This window comes from Pholcus phalangioides, unplaced genomic scaffold, assembly GCF_987345545.1.
Source record: "Pholcus phalangioides strain wild (caught in Gottingen) unplaced genomic scaffold, Ppha-v1.0 ptg000008l_1, whole genome shotgun sequence".
Classification (NCBI taxonomy): domain Eukaryota; kingdom Metazoa; phylum Arthropoda; class Arachnida; order Araneae; family Pholcidae; genus Pholcus; species Pholcus phalangioides.
In genome coordinates, this window is record NW_028301601.1 from 62,412,849 (window position 1) to 62,433,947 (window position 21,099).

Here is a 21,099-nt window from a genome sequence, read left to right on the forward strand (position 1 = left end):
GGAGGAAATATTTTTAAGGCACTCTTTAGTCTCTAATTAAGCCTAGAGAAAGACAAGGCCAATTTATCTCTTGATTTTTTTTCCAGGGCATTCATTTTTTTCTAACCCTTTTCTTCCCCCCCCCCTCCACAGTAAGGGTTTTTTTCCCCCCATTATTCTCAGCAATTACTACGGTTATTATCAGTAAATATCGTGATTGTGCGATTAATGGGATTTCTGGTTAGGCGAACAGAATTGGACGGAAATTTTTGATTAGACATTTTCTACCGAAATTGATTATAATCGATAATTGGCCACCTATACAGGGTGTCCCCCTGTAAGGGGCCGTTCAAGTATTACGTCATCATCGAGGGGGGGGGGGGTTTCCGATTTGCTGACTTTTGATGACAAGGGGAAGGGGGTGGTTCTGGATAATGCTTACGTCATCAATCACCCTTTATGAAAATATGAGTTGGATTCAGAGGGGCAGAACTAATGACGAAATTTTGCTGACAAGGGGGGGGGGGTTGTCAAAAATGGCTAAAAATTTCCTTGCGTAATACTTGAACGGCCCTTAAGTGTTTTTATCTCATGAACGGTCCCTCGGAGAGATATGATTCCAATTTAAAAGAAATTTAAAAAAAGACGTTCAAAAATTGCCCTGTGCCAGTTTTGAGAGTGAAGATACAGTGCGCAACAAAATAAAAAAAAAACCTATTATAATTAATTATTAGTGTAATAACTCTTGATAATTAAACTCTTATAAAAAATGTATACGGTAATCTCTGTCCTCTATCATCCAATTAGAAACGCTGTTGCCGTGTATCTCATGAGGCCAACAGAAAATCATTCATTTTTCTAAGTGCAATATTCGTTGAGATATTTGAATTCAATGTCGGAGAGACGTTATAACAACGAAAATAACGGATAATAACTCCTATCCCTCATTTATATGCTGTCCTTTCCTCCGATTTTTGAATTGGAATATCTCTGGGAACATTGCACTTAGACGATTTTTTTTTTGGTTGACTCGGGAGATACAGGGCAACAACATTCTTTTAGGAAGATGGAAGACGGTTTGTAACAAACTGTATTTTACTCTCAGATGTGTTTCCGGGTACTTTTCGAACATCTTTTGAGCATTTTTAAACTGGAATCATACCTCTACGACGGACGGTTTATGAGATAAACGGCGCATTAGCACTTACAAAACACCCCGTAGAATAAAATAATAATAACTATCGATTTTATGCAATGATTTTAACAAGATTAAAGCATGAAACGCTCTCTATCGATAGAAAAATGTGCTTTATTATTTTTTTTGTCGACATTTTATACTTATTACTTATTTCAGCATATTTAATGAAATACGCCCGATATTTCCATTTTGTTAAGGAATTTCGTCGTCACATTTAAAAGCGCATTGGATGGTCACCCTGTGCGTATGTCACGGCTGATGTGCGGTCATGTGCGCATCGTGGAGGTTTCGTATCACGAGCAACCGGGTTCGATCCCTGCATGCGGCACAGTGGTAGTTAGTTAGCTGATGTTGTTTGCCTGCGATTGTCGAACGTCGAGACACTAATAAAAAATATATATATTGTTTTATAAATCAAACAGCTATCATTATTTCGAATAAGCACTTCTATATTCAGTTACATTAATGGCATGCTATTTTATCATGCACGCAAAAATTTGCGAAAAATTAAGTGTCAGTGATACGTAAAATTTCGCACTGGCATAGGTTGGCATATACAGTTCATATGTGCACCAAATCATCAATCAATGGCTAAGTATAATATTTTTAATGATATTTCCCCTTGAGCACTGTTTTACACCATGTTAAAAGATAGGGAACCCCTTAATAAACGCTCACTTAACAATATGTTAGAGTAGAAGGTGATGGGAATCTCGTAACTGCATTTCTTCGTGTTCATTACGGTGATTATGGGTTCTCCAAAGTGCATATGCACGAAGCTAGAGCTTAATTCGCCAACCGATGTTGTGACAGTTGGTAGTGCATAAACCTGGCAATGATTACTGGTTATCAAGGCCGAACAATGATTATAACTGGTTCGATTGTAGTTTGTGACTTCTACCCCTTTTTTCCCATTCTTCGTGTTTTTCTTTTCCTTTGATGACCTTTGATTTATTTCTATTTTTCGTTTCCTTGGTGCTTACGTATTATTCCATCCGCTATTTCAGTCCATGTTCAGATTCACTTGTACTCAAAGTGAATAGTTAACGTCAGGACATCTTCAGATTGATGCGGGATCAAGATGCGCTTTATGCGTGGGGCGTCGGGTCAAGAAAGCCGATGGCCAACAAGCTTATCTTTCGCATTTTCCGTTTGCATCAATTACATCTAAAGGGAAAATGCGGAAGATGGGCTCGTTGGTAATTGGCATTTCTTTTTTTTTTATTCTCTCCGTCTTAGATTTATTATACAGTTTTTTACAATATAGTTCCTCGTGACAAAGAGCTTGTGACGGTGATTCATGATCGGTATTTCGTTTCCTATCTTAACAAAGATATATCTACGGAAGTGTCGCTTTGTTGTTCACAGTGTACTTTCAAGTCTTGGATTTTTCTGGATATGTGTTCAGAAAGCACCGGCATCAATCTTTCGAAATTAATAATTATATATTATTGATTATATATTATATATTATGATTATATATTATATATTATTAGATATTATAATATTGTCAGAAGTTCAGTCAACCATAAGCACACGCGCGGCTTTGATTCACTAATTGGTATAGCTGTAGGATGTTATTCACAATTTAATTTCAGTCCGCTAAAGACATTGGTTCCGAAGGTATCGCATCTCAAATTACATCCTCATTTAAATCCAACAATGAAATGGCTGTATTCTCATACCTCCAGATCATTTTAAAGGGGAACTAACGTAATTGCCCCCTTTCCGATAAAATTTTCGAAAAGAGCCACCTTATTAAAGTATCCTTTATATCAGTCAGAGAGACCAGGAGCTCGTTATCCAGAACCGTCGAGGACACAAGAGCCAAATAACTACTAATGAGGACTCGTGTAAGCAAGGAATGTCAATGATTATTTGTTATCCGGGACTTACGATACAACACATATTCATTCGGGTATCCTACATCAGATACGGCTTCAATTGGAAGAGAAATTATAAACGTCTCACTCGACTTTTATAATGCAATTTATGCATCATTTGAAACTATGAATACATTTCAATTCATATTATATTCCAAGGAAAGACATTTCATTATTACGAATAGAAACGTTCTTCTATATTCTTTCTTTCTGGAAAATACGTTAACATTTCGTGTTAGACATTACGCTTTCAGAGTATTTTCGCCATTTTTCTCCTTTCTTGAATTCGTATAAGGCTGAAAACTGAATGAATTTTTTAAAATGTATTAATGCAGGGTGATTAAAATTTAAATGACTCTAATCTGTGGGGTCTTGAGAGAGTTATTTTCCAAAATTCCACAGTAAGATTTGTTGTGCGTTTATAACTTCATTTAACACCTTCCCGTACAAACTGCTGGCGATAAATTTGAATGATCTGTATTAGACTTATCCTTCTATTGTATATACTGCTCATAGAAATGAGAAAGAGAACAAGCAAAGACAACAAGTTTCTAGGTGACGGCGAAAAAGCAAGGCACTGTACTAATACTTTCTTATCCAATTATCTCTGTACTACTGTTCCTCTCCCCCTATTTTACACACACCACATTACTATAACCTATAACTAGAAACTTATTTGGTAGTTGTCTTTGCCTGTTCTCTTTCTCACTTCTATGAGCAGTATTTAATAGATGGATTACTTCTGAGAGAGATACATTATATGTGTGTGGGGGGGGGGGGGGAATTCCGTGGAGAAGTGGGGGGGGAAGCTGAGGAGAACCGCCATCATTGTTATTTCAGTTGATCGTTATCTCGTTGAGATATCACGATGTTGGAGAGAGAACAAGGAGAGGGAAAACACGCACAGCTTTTTGTTCCATATGGTTACAATATACCTTCGCCATGAGGAAAAACGAAGTCGCAGAAACAGTCAGATGGATTGAATTTATTCCACTGATGATTGGACGCAATATTGCGTCCCTGATCGTAAAGGGGTTAAATAAGAAAGAAAAATAACTAAAAAGTAAGGACGTTAAGGCGCATTTATAAACTCCCCGCGAAGTTCACTGTATTGATAATTCTTCACCCTTTAATACGTACTCTAATTAATGCCGGACTCAAGGATGAGCGTTGGGAATATCAGACCCCGATACTTGTTTTAATGATATTATTAAAGTTACACGACAAAGTGTTCTTCATTATGATTATTTTTAAATATTTTTTCAAAGCACTTCCTTTACCGTATCCAAAGTTCCATCCTTCTGGCGCACTTCACTGCCTTCAACTTCTCTTCCACATGGTGAACTGAGTGCCAGTGTCATGACCGCTGAAAAATATCACTTTCTTCATCGTTGCTTCCGATAATTTCTTCATATGCACCATTTCGTTTACAGCAAAATTGTCTTTTACCGCCAAATTTCGGATATGCAGACACCAATAACTGGTCCTGACACAAATCCTTTGGGAAATGCTTTCAAAATCACGCGTAAACGTGATTTCGATTGCTATGCATCTAATCGTTTGCCTTATCAAAAAAAAAATCAACATGACAACTTTTGTTTCCCAACAGCGCTACGGAGAAAAGGACCTTCAGCTTTTATGATCTTATGTCGAGGTAAAATCGAAGACATAAAAAACGATATTTCATTGTTATAACGGCCCTCTTAGGATTGTACAATGTGCCCGCAGGTTTCAACTTCTGTGTTCATTTATTTTTTTTTTTTTTTTGGACAGCTCATAAAACAAAAACGCTAGCATCTACGTAGAGGCAGGCCTTCCTGCCATCTTGATTGCGGAGAGGAGGCTCCTAGGAAGTACGAACTGTAAAATTTCAATGAAGCACCTAAAAAAAAAATTCTAGACCGTGAAGGGTTAATCTCCGTGCTGAGCCATATGATAAAGGTAACGTTTTTTTTCATACACTGGTCCAACTGAGCTCAAATAATGGATCTCACAAGACGTACTCCTTTGATTTTCCGAAATAGATTTCTGTCAACGAAATCTACCTCTTTCAAAAGCGCTTCGTTGTCGAAAGACACCTTTTTATGTTATTTCAATATAATACATCGAATTGGCTTAAGTGAATTTTGACTTTTCAAATATAATAATTTGTTTTCTGAATATAGATTACATTTTTGACATGTGATTTCCCCCCCCCCCCAAAAAAAAAAATATTGTGACTGTTGGTAATAAAACCGTCTTTCCGAAAAGCACATCAGTTTTGCAATTTGAATATTGAAGTTAAGATAAGACAACAGTTGGCGCAGTAAAAGTTGTATTTTCAAAAAAAAATATTGTATAAATTAATGTACCGAAGAGTTTTTCATTTATAGGTATTTTTTCGAATAAAAAATTACCTACTTAACCTTTTACCGGCCGAATTCAGATTCCAAGTGATTTTCATTATTTTTTTTGTTAATTTCTCCTTCTGATTTTTTAGTTAAGAGATATCAATCGAGAAATTGAAGAAAAAAAATTTCCCTATGCGTTTTCTTGAATGTTCCCAATTGGGAACATTGGCCGGATCTGACTATACATAATTTTCGCAGTGAAGCCATCTTACAGGATGATGCAAAATTCGTCATCATTTAATAAATTTATTTTAAAAATTAAAGAATATACATATAGAATTTTAAAAATGATGGAAATAAATTTATCTCGAATACACTCAGAAGGCATGTATATCTGTATTATAATAAGGAGCTTATGATGAGCTGAAATGCTGGTCTAAAATTCACAAAAGAATACATACATACGGGTTTATGTTTTTGTATGGATCCCTTGGTAAGTTAAAAGATATTATTTAAAAATATAAAGAGAGAGGAAATATTATTTACAACTCTGGTACCTAAAGGCACAGGCTCCGATGACTGCTTACTAGCATATACTTCCATTTTATATGGGAAACCACATTGTTTGAGCAAATCATCCAAATTTTAAATCCAAAGCGAATCGGTTTTCCCCATATAAACATCTTACTTGAATGATGAGCGTAATACGGTACTATTGATTCATCGATGCTTAGTTTATCATGGAACAACCCAAACCGAATGTGTGTGAGTTTTTTATTTAATTCATCATAGATAGCCAACTTATCACCGGGTTGTAAGAAAGAGTTATCCATCAAATGGAAGTTATTTTTTATGTCTCTAAAGTTATTTCTCGGCATAACAGTGGGGACGATCGGTACTGCTCACAGAGTAATAATACTATTTACTACTAATTTATATCTTAAGTCTATGGTACTGCTGTGTCTACTGAAAGTACCCCAGTAATCATTTTCACTTGGTATTCTGTGATACCCACCTAGCAAAACCAATCCAAAAAACTTTGCGATTTTTTTCCACTCAATTTTCAAATTCGATCCATGTTGTGCGACATAAATATTTGTCATCTCAGCCAAGTAACTGAGGTACTCTTGCGGTAAAAATTTGAAAAAAATATCAGTCGAGTCGGCTTGCACTTAGCTCAGGAAACTTATGACTGATTGCTTCAGTAGGTTCACTTATATTTTTGTCGAATGCAGTACTTTTTTTCCACTTCGGTTGCATGAATTTTAGTCTTTTGGCACTTGACACATGGTGTTTTCTTATTTTTTGACTGGGTAATTATCTGATATTTGAAAGGCAATTTTGATGTAGAAGGCATGTTGATAGGATCCACAAATTCACCCACAAATGAACTACGTAGTGATCTTAAAACACAGATATCCACAAACATCTGCAGGAACGACCGGGCCAAGCATGTTGTCATCGATATCTTCCTCATCTGTAGCCCGCTCATTTTCATCAGACAGTAGCTGGCACATTTCGAATTCTTCATCAGAGAGGTGTGATATATCAGAATCTCTCAAACTTAGTCTAATAAGCTAATAGTATAACAAAAAAGATGGTAAAAAGAAGTGTAGAAAGTCACAAGACCAGATATCAACTGAGAACTGAAAGACCAACATACCAACAAAATTACTCAAAACGTAGAGGGGGCGGGGGGGGGGGGTGGCAAGGTCAGTCACAGAAAAAAGGGGGGTGCTGCATGTAAACATCGGAATGTGAAATTTGATACGTTTCCTTCCTTTTGAGACACACCAGAGAGAAGGAAAAAGCAATAAATTGTTTTTTCGGAATGCTACTCCTCTGCATTGCACTTTAGAATAGTCAGTAGTGGCCAATGTTCCCAATTGGGAACAATCGTAGGAAAAGTTCCCTGGAATTCAAACAAAATTTTTTTTTCTTTCATTGAGCATTTCTTATCATTCTTGGCAATATTCTACAATTAAAAAAAAATTGAGATGCATGTATGTTTACAAAAACTATTTTAATAATTAAAACATAAACTTACAGATAATTTCCCTTGAAAATGGGTGATTTTAGAATAATAAATTGGTATGATAAAAGCTGAATCGAATAACTTTTGTCTTTTCTAAATTAAGTTCAGAACCTTATATGTTCAGGAAAAAAAAATCAGCTATTTTCGTTAAAGAGAAATATATTTTTTGAATTAATCAAAAGTATGTTCTCAATTGGGAACATTGGCCGTTAAAAGGAAAACGTTAGAGTAGAATGGCTTATGAAAGGGAAAAGCTTGCATCAGGGGCTTCCCACAGTGGGGTCGGGGGGGGGGGTGCTACATAGCACGAACTATTATAAAATTCAGATGAAGTACTGAAAAATATGTTTGCACTTCAAAGGGCTAAACTCAACTACTGAAGGAATGGAAAAGCTCATGTGCGTGGATTGAGAGGACGAGTCCATTTTATGAGGAATGAGATCTATTGGACCACACACGCGCGCTGCGAGGTGAAAAAATTAAAATCAAGACAAAAACATGTTGAAAACGCAATGCCATGACCATTTCCTGGAACAACCTACGTGACAATTAAAAACGTTTTTCGCTCACAGCGCGTGTTCATTCAGCAAGTTCTTTCTCCTGGAGGAAAAAACTCGGAATTGTCTACGCAAATACGGGTCTCCCTCCCCACTTATCGTGTCCTCAACCCTCACCCTAAATCGCAAGATGAACATGTTGGGCTAAATTCTTGATAGGATCGTTTGTTCTAGTGGCGAAGCTTAAACATTTTCTTCTCCCAATCACTTTCTTACGGTTTCCTTTGACTCCTCCTCACTATATAAGCACTCAGACTGTTGGATACACACACTTACACTTCCGGCACAACTCAATCGGTAGTAAATTACCCATGGTGATAGACCGGGATTGTGTGCTGGGTTTGAAAGAAGGAAAGAAAAGAAAGCAAACGCGCGCGTGCGCGCGTTATATTCATCCAGGTGACAAAGAGAAAAGACAAAAACCCGAGCACGAGTATCTTCCCAAATTTTGGCCATCACACATTACAAGGAAGATAAATTGCGATTACCCTGCAATGAATTCCGAGAAAATACAACCCTTTGAATTTATATGACACAAGCCAGAACCGTCTCGTAATATTTTCTTTCACAGAAATAGAAACGTCCCTGTACTTTGCTTCGAAAACAAAAATAATAAAACCGAAATTCTGACAATTTCTCTGCAAATGCAATAACGTTTTTTCAGAATATGTTTATATGTATCAAGATTTCATATATATATATACAGCATTATTTAGCATACGAAAAGAATAAACAAAAAAGAGCGGGTAAAGCTTCATACATTATTCACAGAAGCTCGAAAATTCTATTCAGATTCTGATCTGTGTACGGCTCGGTTTCTAGGAAGCAATACAAATCCATTGACATGGAGAGAGAATACAGGGTCGCAAAAGAGGTTGGGAATTTTTTTTTTTTTTTTCATTTCCCACATCGTATCTTAATTAACATTAGATGAATTTTCCGATAAAAACAAATGCCAGAGAGAAAAGTCCATTAATTAAGTAGTCTCCTTGCTCGCTGCCTTGGAAATGTTCGACTAATGAATCTAACGCATGCAATGAACTTGATTAATCGCAAATTATTTTTATTTTTCCCGGAATGAGAATGTCAAACAGGCCGTGTCTCTCTCTACCCAGTTTCCTCACGTTCATTTCTGTTGTTGCTCGCCTTTTATTTGCGAATTTTATACCATTGCCTTTCATTCAGACGTGTTTGTGGGCAATTTGCTCTTCATTATCTTTTGATGGCATTATTTTTTTCCGGGATGTGACTCCCTCTTAATTGATTCCATTTAACGAGAACCTCTAACCATGAAATTAATTAAAACATAATTTCTTAAGAATAAAATTATAAATTATTCGTTTTATAAATAACCGCAGCCGCTTTAATTTACGTCTTATCAGTTGAATCGTGGCTAAATTGAAATAAAATCGGGTGACGTGAGTAGAGAATGTAATTAGTTATTAAAAGAATAAAAATAATGAATAAAATGAGTCAGAGCAAGAGAAACAGCTTACGATAAATCAACGATGAGAATGTAAATGTGAATAAACAAACGGCTGAATTTTAATACGATATTTTCTTGAATAAATGTACTGGCATCAGGACATTTCCAATAATGGTATTTTTATGAAAATTAATGGCAATATTGAAAAGAGAGGAATAGACTAGAGCAGAGTACAACGAGTGGAATCTCGAACGTATGAACGAAGTATGAATGAGATGAAAAACAAGTAAACATGATGCGTAAAAGCATATAATGTATGAATGCCACGGTGGGAGTGCAATTCATGAATGTAATGGAAAGAATGAAAAACGTGAGTTCAATGGAAAGAAGTAAATTCACGAATTAGTTGTTAAAAAGCAACTCATGAATATAGTAGAATAAAAACAATGAATTTTATAAGTAAACTTTCCAATAGTTACGTTATTACCTATCATTCAGATGTGTTGGTGGGCACTTTGCTCTTCATTGTCTTTTGACAACAATGTTTTTCTAAATGGGACGCGTCTTCTTGATTGATTCCATTGAACGAGTATCTCTAAGTATCTCTAACCATAAGATAAATTGAAACATACAATTTAAGAATAAAATTATAAATTATTCCCTTTTTTATATAAATAACCATAGCCGTTTCAACTTACGTCTTATCAGTTGAATCGTAACTAAAGTGAAGTAAAATCGAGTGTCATGAGTAGAGAATGTAATTAGTTATTAAAAGAATAAAATGAGAATAAAATGAGTCAGCAAAAGAAGCAACGTACGATAAATCAATGATGAGAACGTAAACGTGAATAAAAAATGGCTGAATATTAATGGGATATTTTCTGGAATAAATGTACTTATATCAGGATATTTTAAATAATTATATCATTATATAAATCTATGGCTAATTGAAATGAAAAGAGCACAACAAAATAAGTCAGAGCACACGTGAAAATAGTCTCAAACGTATGAACGGAGTGTGAATGAAATGAAAACCACGTAAACATGATACGTCGAATTTAAAAGAATATAATGCATGAATACAATGGGTGAGAAATAACCTATTGCTGGAATGCAATTATATAAAGTAGTTTGATTGATCTCTCGCATTATTATTTTATTGCGATGGGACTTCTTAATTGATTCCATTCTCTAAATGTGAATGAATATTTCTCACCTTGAAATAAATTAAAACATAGAATTGCTCAAGTAATAAATTACTAATTTTGAATGTCCACAGCCGCTGCAATTTACGCGTCATCAGTTATTTACGCCTTATTATGGCTTCAACGAAATAAAATTGACTGCAATGAATAGAATAGAATTAATAATTGCAAGAAAAAGTCGAATAAAATGATTGAAACGAGTGCGTAAAAAAACAACGTAAGCATGTAAATTGAAACAGAAAAAAAATGTCCGAATTAATACGATATTGCAACAATTCTCTTCAGGATATCAGGATTTAGAAATGTTGATATCTTTACAAATTTCTATGACCAACTGAAATGAAAAGAGAACATTAGAATGTATCAGAAAATATGAATGAAGTCTCGTTAAGAAGATATGAATGGAATACAAAAAGAAAACAACCCTGACACTTGAAATGAAAAAAAGATAAAATGCATGAATGCAATGTAAACAAATGAAATAATAAAATGCATGAATGCAATGTAAACAAATGAAATAATAAAATGCATGAATGCAATGTAAACAAATGAAATAATAAAATGCATGAATGCAATGTAAACAAATGAAATAATAAAATGCATGAATGCAATGTAAACAAATGAAATAATAAAATGCATGAATGCAATGGACAAGAATAAAATGCATGAAGGGAATGGAATACAATATGGAGGAAGAATAAAATTAAAAAAAATAATAAAATCGTAAATTGTTTGATAATAACGGATCTCATGTATACAGTCGAATGAAAACAATGAATCTTATGAATAAAATGTAAAAAAACTGAAATTTTCGTGAATTTCATATAAAAATAATGTAACTCAGGGAGCGAAAAGAAATTAATCTGTGGACGTTATAGGGAGGATGAAACTGTTGGCTGTAAAGGAAGAAGGAAATTCGTGAATTTAATGAAAAGAACAAAACTCATGATTTCAGTCGAAAGAATGAAATTCGTAATCTTAGTGGAAGGATTGAAACCCATGAATGAATATATATATATATATATTAAGTATAAAAATAATGATACTCGGGAGTGGAATAAAAAAGAATGAAACTCGTAAATCAAAAGAAATTAATTCATTTAAGTAATAACAAATGAAAAAATTGACGGTGATGAGAATGTTTATGAATGCGATAAAAAGAATGAAACTCATCAATATGCATTGAGATGGAAGAAACCGGTGAGTATTCAATGGAAAGGTTTCTAAATCAAAATTCTTGGGTATGAAATGGAAATAATGAAAACTCGAAGATGGAATACAAATAATGAAAACTCGTGAATGAAATAAAATAATGAAAACTCGTGAATGCAATAAAATAATGAAATCTCGTGAATGAAATAAAATAATGAAAAACTCGTGAATGAAATAAAATAATGAAAAACTCGTGAATGAAATAAAGTAATGAAAACTCGTGAAAGAATGAAAACTCGAAGATGGAATACAAATAACGGAAACTCGTGAATGAAAAAACTCGAAGAGATGGAACACAAATAATGAAATTCATGAGTGAAGTAAAAATAAATGAATTTCTGGACGTGATAAGAGATGAGACACATGACTGTAATGGGGAAAGTAAAAATTCTTGAATAGTTGAAAAGAATTAAATTCGTGAAAGGAATAAATATACTGAAACTCGTGAAAAGTATATTATAATGAAACTCGTGAAAAGTATATTATAATGAAACTCGTGAAAAGTATATTATAATGAAACTCGTGAAAAGTATATTATAATGAAACTCGTGAAAAGTATATTATAATGAAACTCGTGAAAAGTATATTATAATGAAACTCGTGAAAAGTATATTATAATGAAACTCGTGAAAAGTATATTATAATGAAACTCGTGAAAAGTATATTATAATGAAACTCGTAACGAAGATAAATATAATAGAACTCATAAAAATAATAAATATAATGAAAGTCGTGAATTGGGAAAAAAAATATATAATGGTATCCGTGAAAAGTATAAATACAGTAAAACTTGTAAATAGAAAGAAACTTAATGAATTCATGGGCATAATCATGAATGAAGCACATGAATGCAATGAAATGAATGAAATTTTTAAATGTAATAAAATCTATGAAATGCTCATCGATATGCATTGAAAGAGAAGAAAATTTTGGAAACTCAATGGAAAGAATGAATATTTCGTGAATGGAATGAAAAGAATTAAACTCGCATGAATGTAATAAAAATGAAACTCGTGAATGGAATCAAATGAATTAAACTCGCGAATGGAATCAAATGAATTAAACTCGCGAATGGAATCAAATGAATTAAACTCGCGAATGGAATAAGAAAGAATGAAACTCGCGAATGAAATAAAAAAGACTGAAACTCGTGAATGGGATAAGACAATGAAAATCGTGAATGAATAAAGAACGAAACAGAATAAAAGAATGAAACTCGTGAATGGAATAATACAATGAAAATCGTGAATGAATAAAGAACGAAACAGAATAAAAGAATGAAACTCGTGAATGGAATAAGACAATGAAAATCGTGAATGAATAAAGAACGAAACAGAATAAAAGAATGAAACTCGTGAATATTATACAAAGAATGTAATTCGTGAATGTTATACAAAGAATGAAATTCGTGAATGTTATACAAAGAATGAAATTCGTGAATGTTATACAAAGAATGAAATTCGTGAAAGTTATACAAAGAATGAAACTCGTGAATGGAATAAAATAATTAAACTCGCGAATGGAATAAAATTAATTAAACTCGCGAATGGAATAAAAAGAATGAAACTCGTGAATGCAATAAAGAAACGCAAGGCTGCGAACGAGAAAAAAATGAAATTCGTGAATATGATAAAAGGAGTGAAATTCGAAAAAAATTAATTAAATAAATATAAAGCTGTTTAATGTGCGTTGGGAAGAATGGAATGACGGGAAAATAACGTAATAAAACAAATGAAAATAGAAATTTCAAAGCCACAGCAGGCAAATTAACCAAAAAAGTTAAGCCAATGCAATAAGCAAATAAAATGTTACGAAAAAAAATCGAATTATTCAAAACAAACCGAAACTAAATAAATTAAAAAAATTAACAAATTTAGAGACGAATAAAATATAATTCAGTTGAACGTGATTTGAAAATTAAATAAACGAAACGAGGGAAAAAATAATCCAATCGTGTAAGAAAAAAATTAGCTGAATGAAATCGAATAAAATTGTATGAAATTTGAATGAAAAAGAAGAAAAGTAATTGAAGAAGATATTCATAAAAAAAATTGAAAATGCACGAAATAATATGATTGAGTAAAAATTGAATAAGAGTATAAAAAAAATACTGAAATTGAAAAATAGTCAATGAAACCGAGTTGAATGGAGATGAATTAATATAAAAAATGTAATTAAATGGAACAGATCGAAATATACGTAAGGAAATGGAACGAAATAAGGGAATAAAAATGAAGAAAAATGCAATATAAGACGATCTTAGCATTACTTTACGGAACACCGATCAGTTCATTTCCCATGCAATTCCAACATGTTTACGACATTTTACGTCCAAAAAACATCGATTCGCGAAAACGATGAAATAGATTGAAAATTGGGAAAACAAGTCTGTTTTTGATGTCATTCAGCCCTTGATGAATATTTCATCGCAAAAGGATTGAGAGAATTATTTACTGCCGGGCAAATATTTGAGCCGAAACGATGGAGAAGTTTATACGCGAGGTGTATCATCGAGTTTTCGTGCTCGATGCTTCCCATGCAAAGTACCTTTTCATTTGGGATTATTTACACACTAAATATCATTCGACCCATCTATCCAATGAAGCAAACACTTCGCGTAAAACCGTAATGCTTATCTTTCCTGCCTTTGAAGTGAAATTGTTGTTTCCGTTGTAATAGCTTGCCGTTTAGAAACAAAAATGGTTACATGTACATAAAAAATGAAGCTAAAACGCTGTTTCTGAGGACGTGGTGCATAGGTCGCACGAGAAAAATAAGAATTATGACTAGCTCGGTAATGAAATGCAAATAGTGTATGTCAGGGAGACATTTTTCATAATTGGAAACGATATTGCCACACAAATTTCTCGAGTTGTCCCAGAAATGAATGGTTTGGGTAAGGCACGCATATAAAAAAAATCGTTAATCGTGAGTAAAATTATCAATAACAGACAAAAAATTGTCAATTGTCAAAGATCGGTGATGCTACCAACTATGGACAAAAAATTTGTCAGAGGTAAGTAAAACTGCCAATTATAGACGACATAAACTGACAAAGGTGAGCAGAGTTGCCAATTATGGACATAAAAAAAGGCAAAGATCTGTAAAGTCACCAAATTATACACGAAAAAAATGTCAAAGATAACTAAAACTCTCAATTGTAGACAAAAAAAAAGTTGAGTAAAGTTGCTAATTGGCAAAAATAAAATGTCTAAAGTCAGGAATGTTTCCAATTACAGACAAAAGAGGCGTCAAAATGAAGTGGAAAAGATGCCAATTGTTGACAAAATTGTATCAAAGGTAGGTAAAGTTGCTAATTATAGATAAAAATGTATTGGATGCTCCCATGCCAAGTACCGTTTTATTTGAGATTATTTGTGCACTAAATATCATTCGACAATCTGTCCAATGAAGCAAACATTTCGCGTAAACGCTTCATACTGATTTTTTTCTGCCTTTAAGGAGAAATTGCCGTTTCCGTAGCGATACGTGGGATTAGAAAAAATTTTAACATATACATAAAAATAGAACAAGAACTCAATTTCCAAGAATATTGAAGGGGCTGCAGGCAAAAATATGAACTACAAGTTGCTCGTTGATGAAATGCAAATACGGTGTCACGGAGACATTCAAAATAATATAATTAACCGGAAAGAATATCAGCACTCAACTTGAAAAAGCCGTCCCAGAAATGAGTATTTTGAGTATGGCCTCGATTCGTTGAAGCAATTTGTGCTCAAAGGGTTTCACTTGTCAATAATTGATGTTGTTCGTTCCCACCGGCGTAACTGGACCAGTATTGATTAATTGCCAATTATGGACAAAAAACAATCAAATGTAAATGAAGTTGCTAATTATAGACAAAAATTTTTCAAATGCAAGTTGGTATTTTGTCAATATCTGTTAAAGATAAGTGAAGTTGTTAATTATAGGCAAGAATCTGCTCGATATTTTCATGCGTTGTACCCTTTCGATAGCTGCCAAGTCTCCCGGATTTTCCGGGTGCTCCCGAAGTTCTACTCTATCTCTCGGAGAATTCTTATGTTCTCATATTTTGCCCGTGATTGTAGAAAATTCCTACGTTTTGGGAAAAAATATTCCCCAAGAATTCAACCAAAAAAAAAACTGCTGCTTCATATGTTGCGTAAATTGTCGCCATTTTTCGTCAGATTAGAAACAAAATACTTAATTTTTTGAAGAGAAAACACAAAATTAGTCAATCCGACCTTTCGAAATCCAAAATTAAGACGATCGCGTGTATCTGCTTCATCTATATGGTGCGTTTCGGGTCCGACGGAGATTTTTTGGTTTGATAAATTTGATTTTTAAGAGGTAATTTAAACCCAAGGACTTTCACCTACTGGCTGGACATGATTGGCGTACGCTTGCACCGGGGTCACAGTTTTTTTGCAGCTGAAAATATCCCTTAAATTTCCCTTTTACTAATAAAAAATCCTTAAAATGTTTCAAAAGATCCCTTTTACATATATTTTTGTACGAAATTTGTTTCCGCGCGAAAACTTCCTTCAAAAAGTTTGAGAAATACTTGGTTTTACTCTATGCTTTGTCTTCTCATTCTTCAAAGTTGATGTCTTTTATATAATTTGGGTTGATTTATACACCGCATATCGTGCGACAGTCTATCCAATAAAGCAAACATTTCACGTAAAACTTTTATACCTATTTTTTCTGCCTTCGAAATTGCTATTCCCGTTCTAATAACTTGCCCCGTCGGATTAGAAAAAAACGGTGACATATACATGAAAATAAAGAGCTAAAGCGCTATTCCTGAGTATTTGAAGGGTTGCATGGCAAAAATATGAATTATAACTATTTTGGTAATGAAATGCAAGTACCGTGTCACGCAGACATTTTTAATAACGTATATAATAAGAAAGAATATTGCCACACAGATTGACTGAGTAGTTCTAGAAATGAATGTTTTGGACATGATATTGGTTCACGAAAGCAATATGTGCCCAAAGGGTTTTGGTTGTGAATAATTGATGTTGTTCAACCTCAACGGCGTGATTGAACGAGGCTTGATTAGTAAGACTCCAACTTATCAACCCTTACGGTACTTATTATAACAAAAGACATTGTTGTAGTTCAGCTTTTTTTCTGTTTGAAAGCTGTAGCTGGATGTTTTTATTCCACTTTCATTTTATTCCGTTCAAAGTTTACATTCTGGAAACCCCTGAAGTGGTGTGACCATATGCCCCCATATTTGTTGGGATATTCTATATCAGGGGTGCATAACCTCCGTCACGTGGATTGAATGCTTCCCGCCAAGAGGTTCCATCTGGCTCGCTGAAATTTTTTCTGGTTCCTTCGTAAAAAAATACGAGAAAAATCATAAATCGCCAATTATCGCCAAAAAAACTGTCAGTGGTGAGTAAAACTGTGGTTATAGACCAAAATCGGTTAAAAGTGAGTAAAACTGCTGATTATAGACCAAAAACGGTTAAAAGTGAGTAAAACTGCCAATTATGGTTAAAGGTGAGTAGAGTTGCCAATTATGGACGAAAAAAAATGTCAAATGTCAGTTAAGTGAAATTGTCAATTATTGACAAACGAATAAAAAATTAAGTAGTTGCCATTTACAGACAAAAGAAAAATTTCGAAGGTGAGTGAAGTTGTCAATTATAGATGTTACCGGCAAAGTATTAAATCCGGCATTGTTGAAATACTGGTTTTATTTGCCGCCTGTCAGTCCAGTGGTTAGGGAGCTAGCTTCTGACTGTGCAGGCCTGGGTTCGAATCCCGGGTGGGGCATGGATGTCTACTAACACTAACAAATTCCCTGGACAGATCGTAACGATCTCTTGGGAATACGTGCTTATCACGTTATTATTATTCTATACTTTTGTCTAGGCGTTCGCCACAATTATAGACAAAAACTGTCAAAGTGAAGTTGGCAGTTTTTGACAAAGGGGGCTCGAGGGGTCCACCAAAGATCTCAGTCTAGGTAGGGAGCCCTGCTAGATGATGTGGGGAACCATCATTTTACCACATATCATGCTTTCGACTGAGCGAAAAAAGAGATTCAAAGAGTTATTAAACAGAAAAATTCTAGGTCTTTACTACCATGCGCACACACAAAAATTAAAATCGCGGAGAAAATAAATTTCTGCCAGAATTTATGGAATTTTGTTGCCCTACCAATGAATGTTGTTGATGTTCTGGACAAAATGAATTCAATCAGTGCGCAAAGCGATCGACATCGAAAGCTGTGCCTTACGTATGTATTTCACATTGCTCATTATTTTGCCGACTATTCACGTTTTTTTTCATTCAACACAGGCAATCATTTCGCAAATTTTTCAAGCGTATTATACCTGAAACCTTCTCCGGGAAACCTTCAAAGGCAAAAGGAAGCCACGAACTACAATAGCTAAAAAAATCATGATTTTTTGAGCTATTGTAGTTCTAAGAAGTTTTGGTAAAGAAAATTTATGTTGATTTTCCTCTTGCGGTCAAAATGATCGCTATCAGTCGTTCTAGGCAGAGGCGGATTTAACGGAGGGAGCACCGAGCGCGCCCGGGGCCTCCGCCGCCTTTGATTCGCCACAGGTTCTAGGCAGTTCTAAATTTTCGTCGTTCCAGTGATAAAGAGAAAATCAAATGGATTTTTTTTTTTAACTTAATTTTTTTTTCAAAAAAAAAAAATCACATTCACGATATAGGCGTTATGCTAATATAATCTTTTACGATTTTATACATATTTTCTTATAAAATTGAATGTAGCGAACCGAATGGCAGGGTTCGTGAACTGCCGTATAGCGAAGGGTATGGTTATATTTTGACCAGTCCCGTTACACTCATGAAAATGTCCCGTTTTCCCAACCAAAGCATTCTTGTTGCTTTTCATTTTTACCGACGTGATAGACCAGGTGATTTTGCGAAGATTTCATACCCACAGTGAAACCTTTAGATAATCTAATGTTAATCAGACGGGACCTATTTCGGATGTACAAGTATTTAATTTGTATATTAAAGTCACTGCAGTGCGTTAGAATTCAACCGGTGTTCAGTCCTTTTTCTTTGACAGGACGTTTTTGTTTTTCGGTGGTAATCGACATTTTGAATGTTTTAGTGAAAATCAGCGATGTCTCATGAAGTCCCGTTTTCACCTCGGTGATATATGGCCAACTCTTTAAAATGAGCTTCAATGAAATGTTGAAAGTAGTACAAATGTCTCCGATAATTGTATTTCGATGAAATCATCGATATTTGTTACTTTCATTCCTCGTTACAGAGTCGTGTTGAGCCAATTAGCGATGCTGCAACTTAGTAAAAAAAAGAAAAGAAACAGTTAAAGTCAGTTTATTCCCAATTATCGATCGCTAAGGGTTCGAATTATCGTTGAAATAGCAACTCCAGGCCAGAGGATATCTCCCGCTCATGCACGAAGGTGAGGAGTAAACATAATCTCACTGTCCCGAGTCACCCGGAGGACACGAGCATGACGTAACGGAAAGCGCACGTGGGATCCAAGCGCATTCACCTCATCACGTTAGATTCTTCACCGAACAAACGAAAATTGATGGAGATTTGAGCAAATTGGACTCGCTTCGACAGCGTAATGCATCGAATCGGCGAACAACCAATTGAATTCGGGCCACCCTAATATATATTGATATTAGATTCCTCCGTCGGCATAGCAATTAATCCTCTTAAGCTAATATCCCATCAGCGGGAAGATTGGTCCTCGTGTTTACGGTTGGTGCTCCGGCGATACAAGACTTATTGGAAACATCAGCTGGACCGGCTACTCGAGATGTCTCTCATTTCGTCCAATGTGATCGATTCACGGGTTTCGCAATAAGCGATGATATAGTAGTACGCGAACTAGTAAGATCTTTGCATCAAGTAAAACTGGTGAAATATAGGCTAAGTTCGATGTACTGAAAATGCGCTAAAAAAGGGGCAAAATATGCACTATAAAACGATGAAACATGCACTGAAAAGTAAAACATTCACTACAAAACGATGAAATATGCACTATAAAACGATGAAATATGCACTATAAAACGATAAAATATTCACTATAAAACGATGAAACATGCACTGAAAAGTAAAATATGCACTATAAAACGATGAAACCTGCACTGAAAAGTAAAATATGCACTATAAAACGATGAAACATGCACTGAAAAGTAAAACATGCACTATAAAACGATGAAACATGCACTGAAAAGTAAAATATGCACTATAAAACGATGAAACATGCACTGAAAAGTAAAATATGCACTATAAAACGATGAAACATGCACTATAAAACGATGAAACATGCACTATAAAACGATGAAACACGCACTATAAAACGATGAAACATGCACTATAAAACGATGAAACATGCACTGAAAAGTAAAACATGCACTATAAAACGATGAAACATGCACTGAAAAGTAAAACATTCACTATAAAACGATATGGAACGACATATGGAAAAAAATATGTGCAAAATGAAAGATATGTGCAAAATGAAAGATATGTGCAAAATGAAAGATATGTGAAAATGAAAAGAATATGTGCAAAAATGAAAAAAAAAATACGCATATATTAAACGTACGCCTAAAGGAAAAAAAGAGAAATATTTTCTAAAAATGCTCAAAAAATCAGGAAACGCATTTAGCAGTGCAAAAATACTCATTTAAAACGGTGAAATATTTTCTTGAAAAAAAAAATGAAAGAAATTTGATTGAATTTGAAGAACAAAAAAGATAAAACCAATCTTGAAAACATTAGTACAATGCAATTAAAATAGAAAAAAAAATGCTAAAAATATGCAATTATTCCAAAATGTCGGTGATTTTATGCATTTGCGCTCAGTAACTAGAAAAAGTGCTGGAATACGCAATTGTATATGCACTTATGCATTCTCGTATTATCCGGGCTCTAGGTATCTACGTTCGGTTGAATACGATCGTTGTTTTCACAAAAATACACTCTGATCAACGGCTGTTGCTGAAAAATATTACTCGTTTTCAACACACAAATGTTATCCTGTAAGAACTCGGTATATAACGCAGCCACTTATAACGGCACACCACTTATAAGAGATTAGTTTTTTGGAAGGTCAGTTTTCTTACTGTATAAATATCATATTGGTCATACTCGTTACTGAGTCACCCCGCTATTGAAGTCATTTTTATTCAGTCTCCAGGGGTGACATTATACCGATGCCCGACTGTGTCATGCCCGTCCCGCCTAATACAGTTCAATCCCGTTTTAACGAATGCCGTTATAGCGAAAAAATCTAGTTTTAACG

General features: G+C 34.4%; 1 protein-coding gene across 1 annotated transcript in view; it reads right to left on the reverse strand.

Annotated features, from left to right (window-relative positions):
* Positions 1 to 1,345: 1,345 nt before the first annotated feature.
* LOC149084724 (uncharacterized) overlaps positions 1,346 to 21,099 on the reverse strand; it is a 68,640-nt gene continuing 48,886 nt past the window's right edge. The window contains exon 4 of the mRNA XM_089235364.1: positions 1,346 to 1,560. Coding sequence (XP_089091490.1) covers positions 1,515 to 1,560 — 46 coding nt within the window. The 3' untranslated portion in view covers positions 1,346 to 1,514. The remainder of the gene's footprint in view (positions 1,561 to 21,099) is intronic.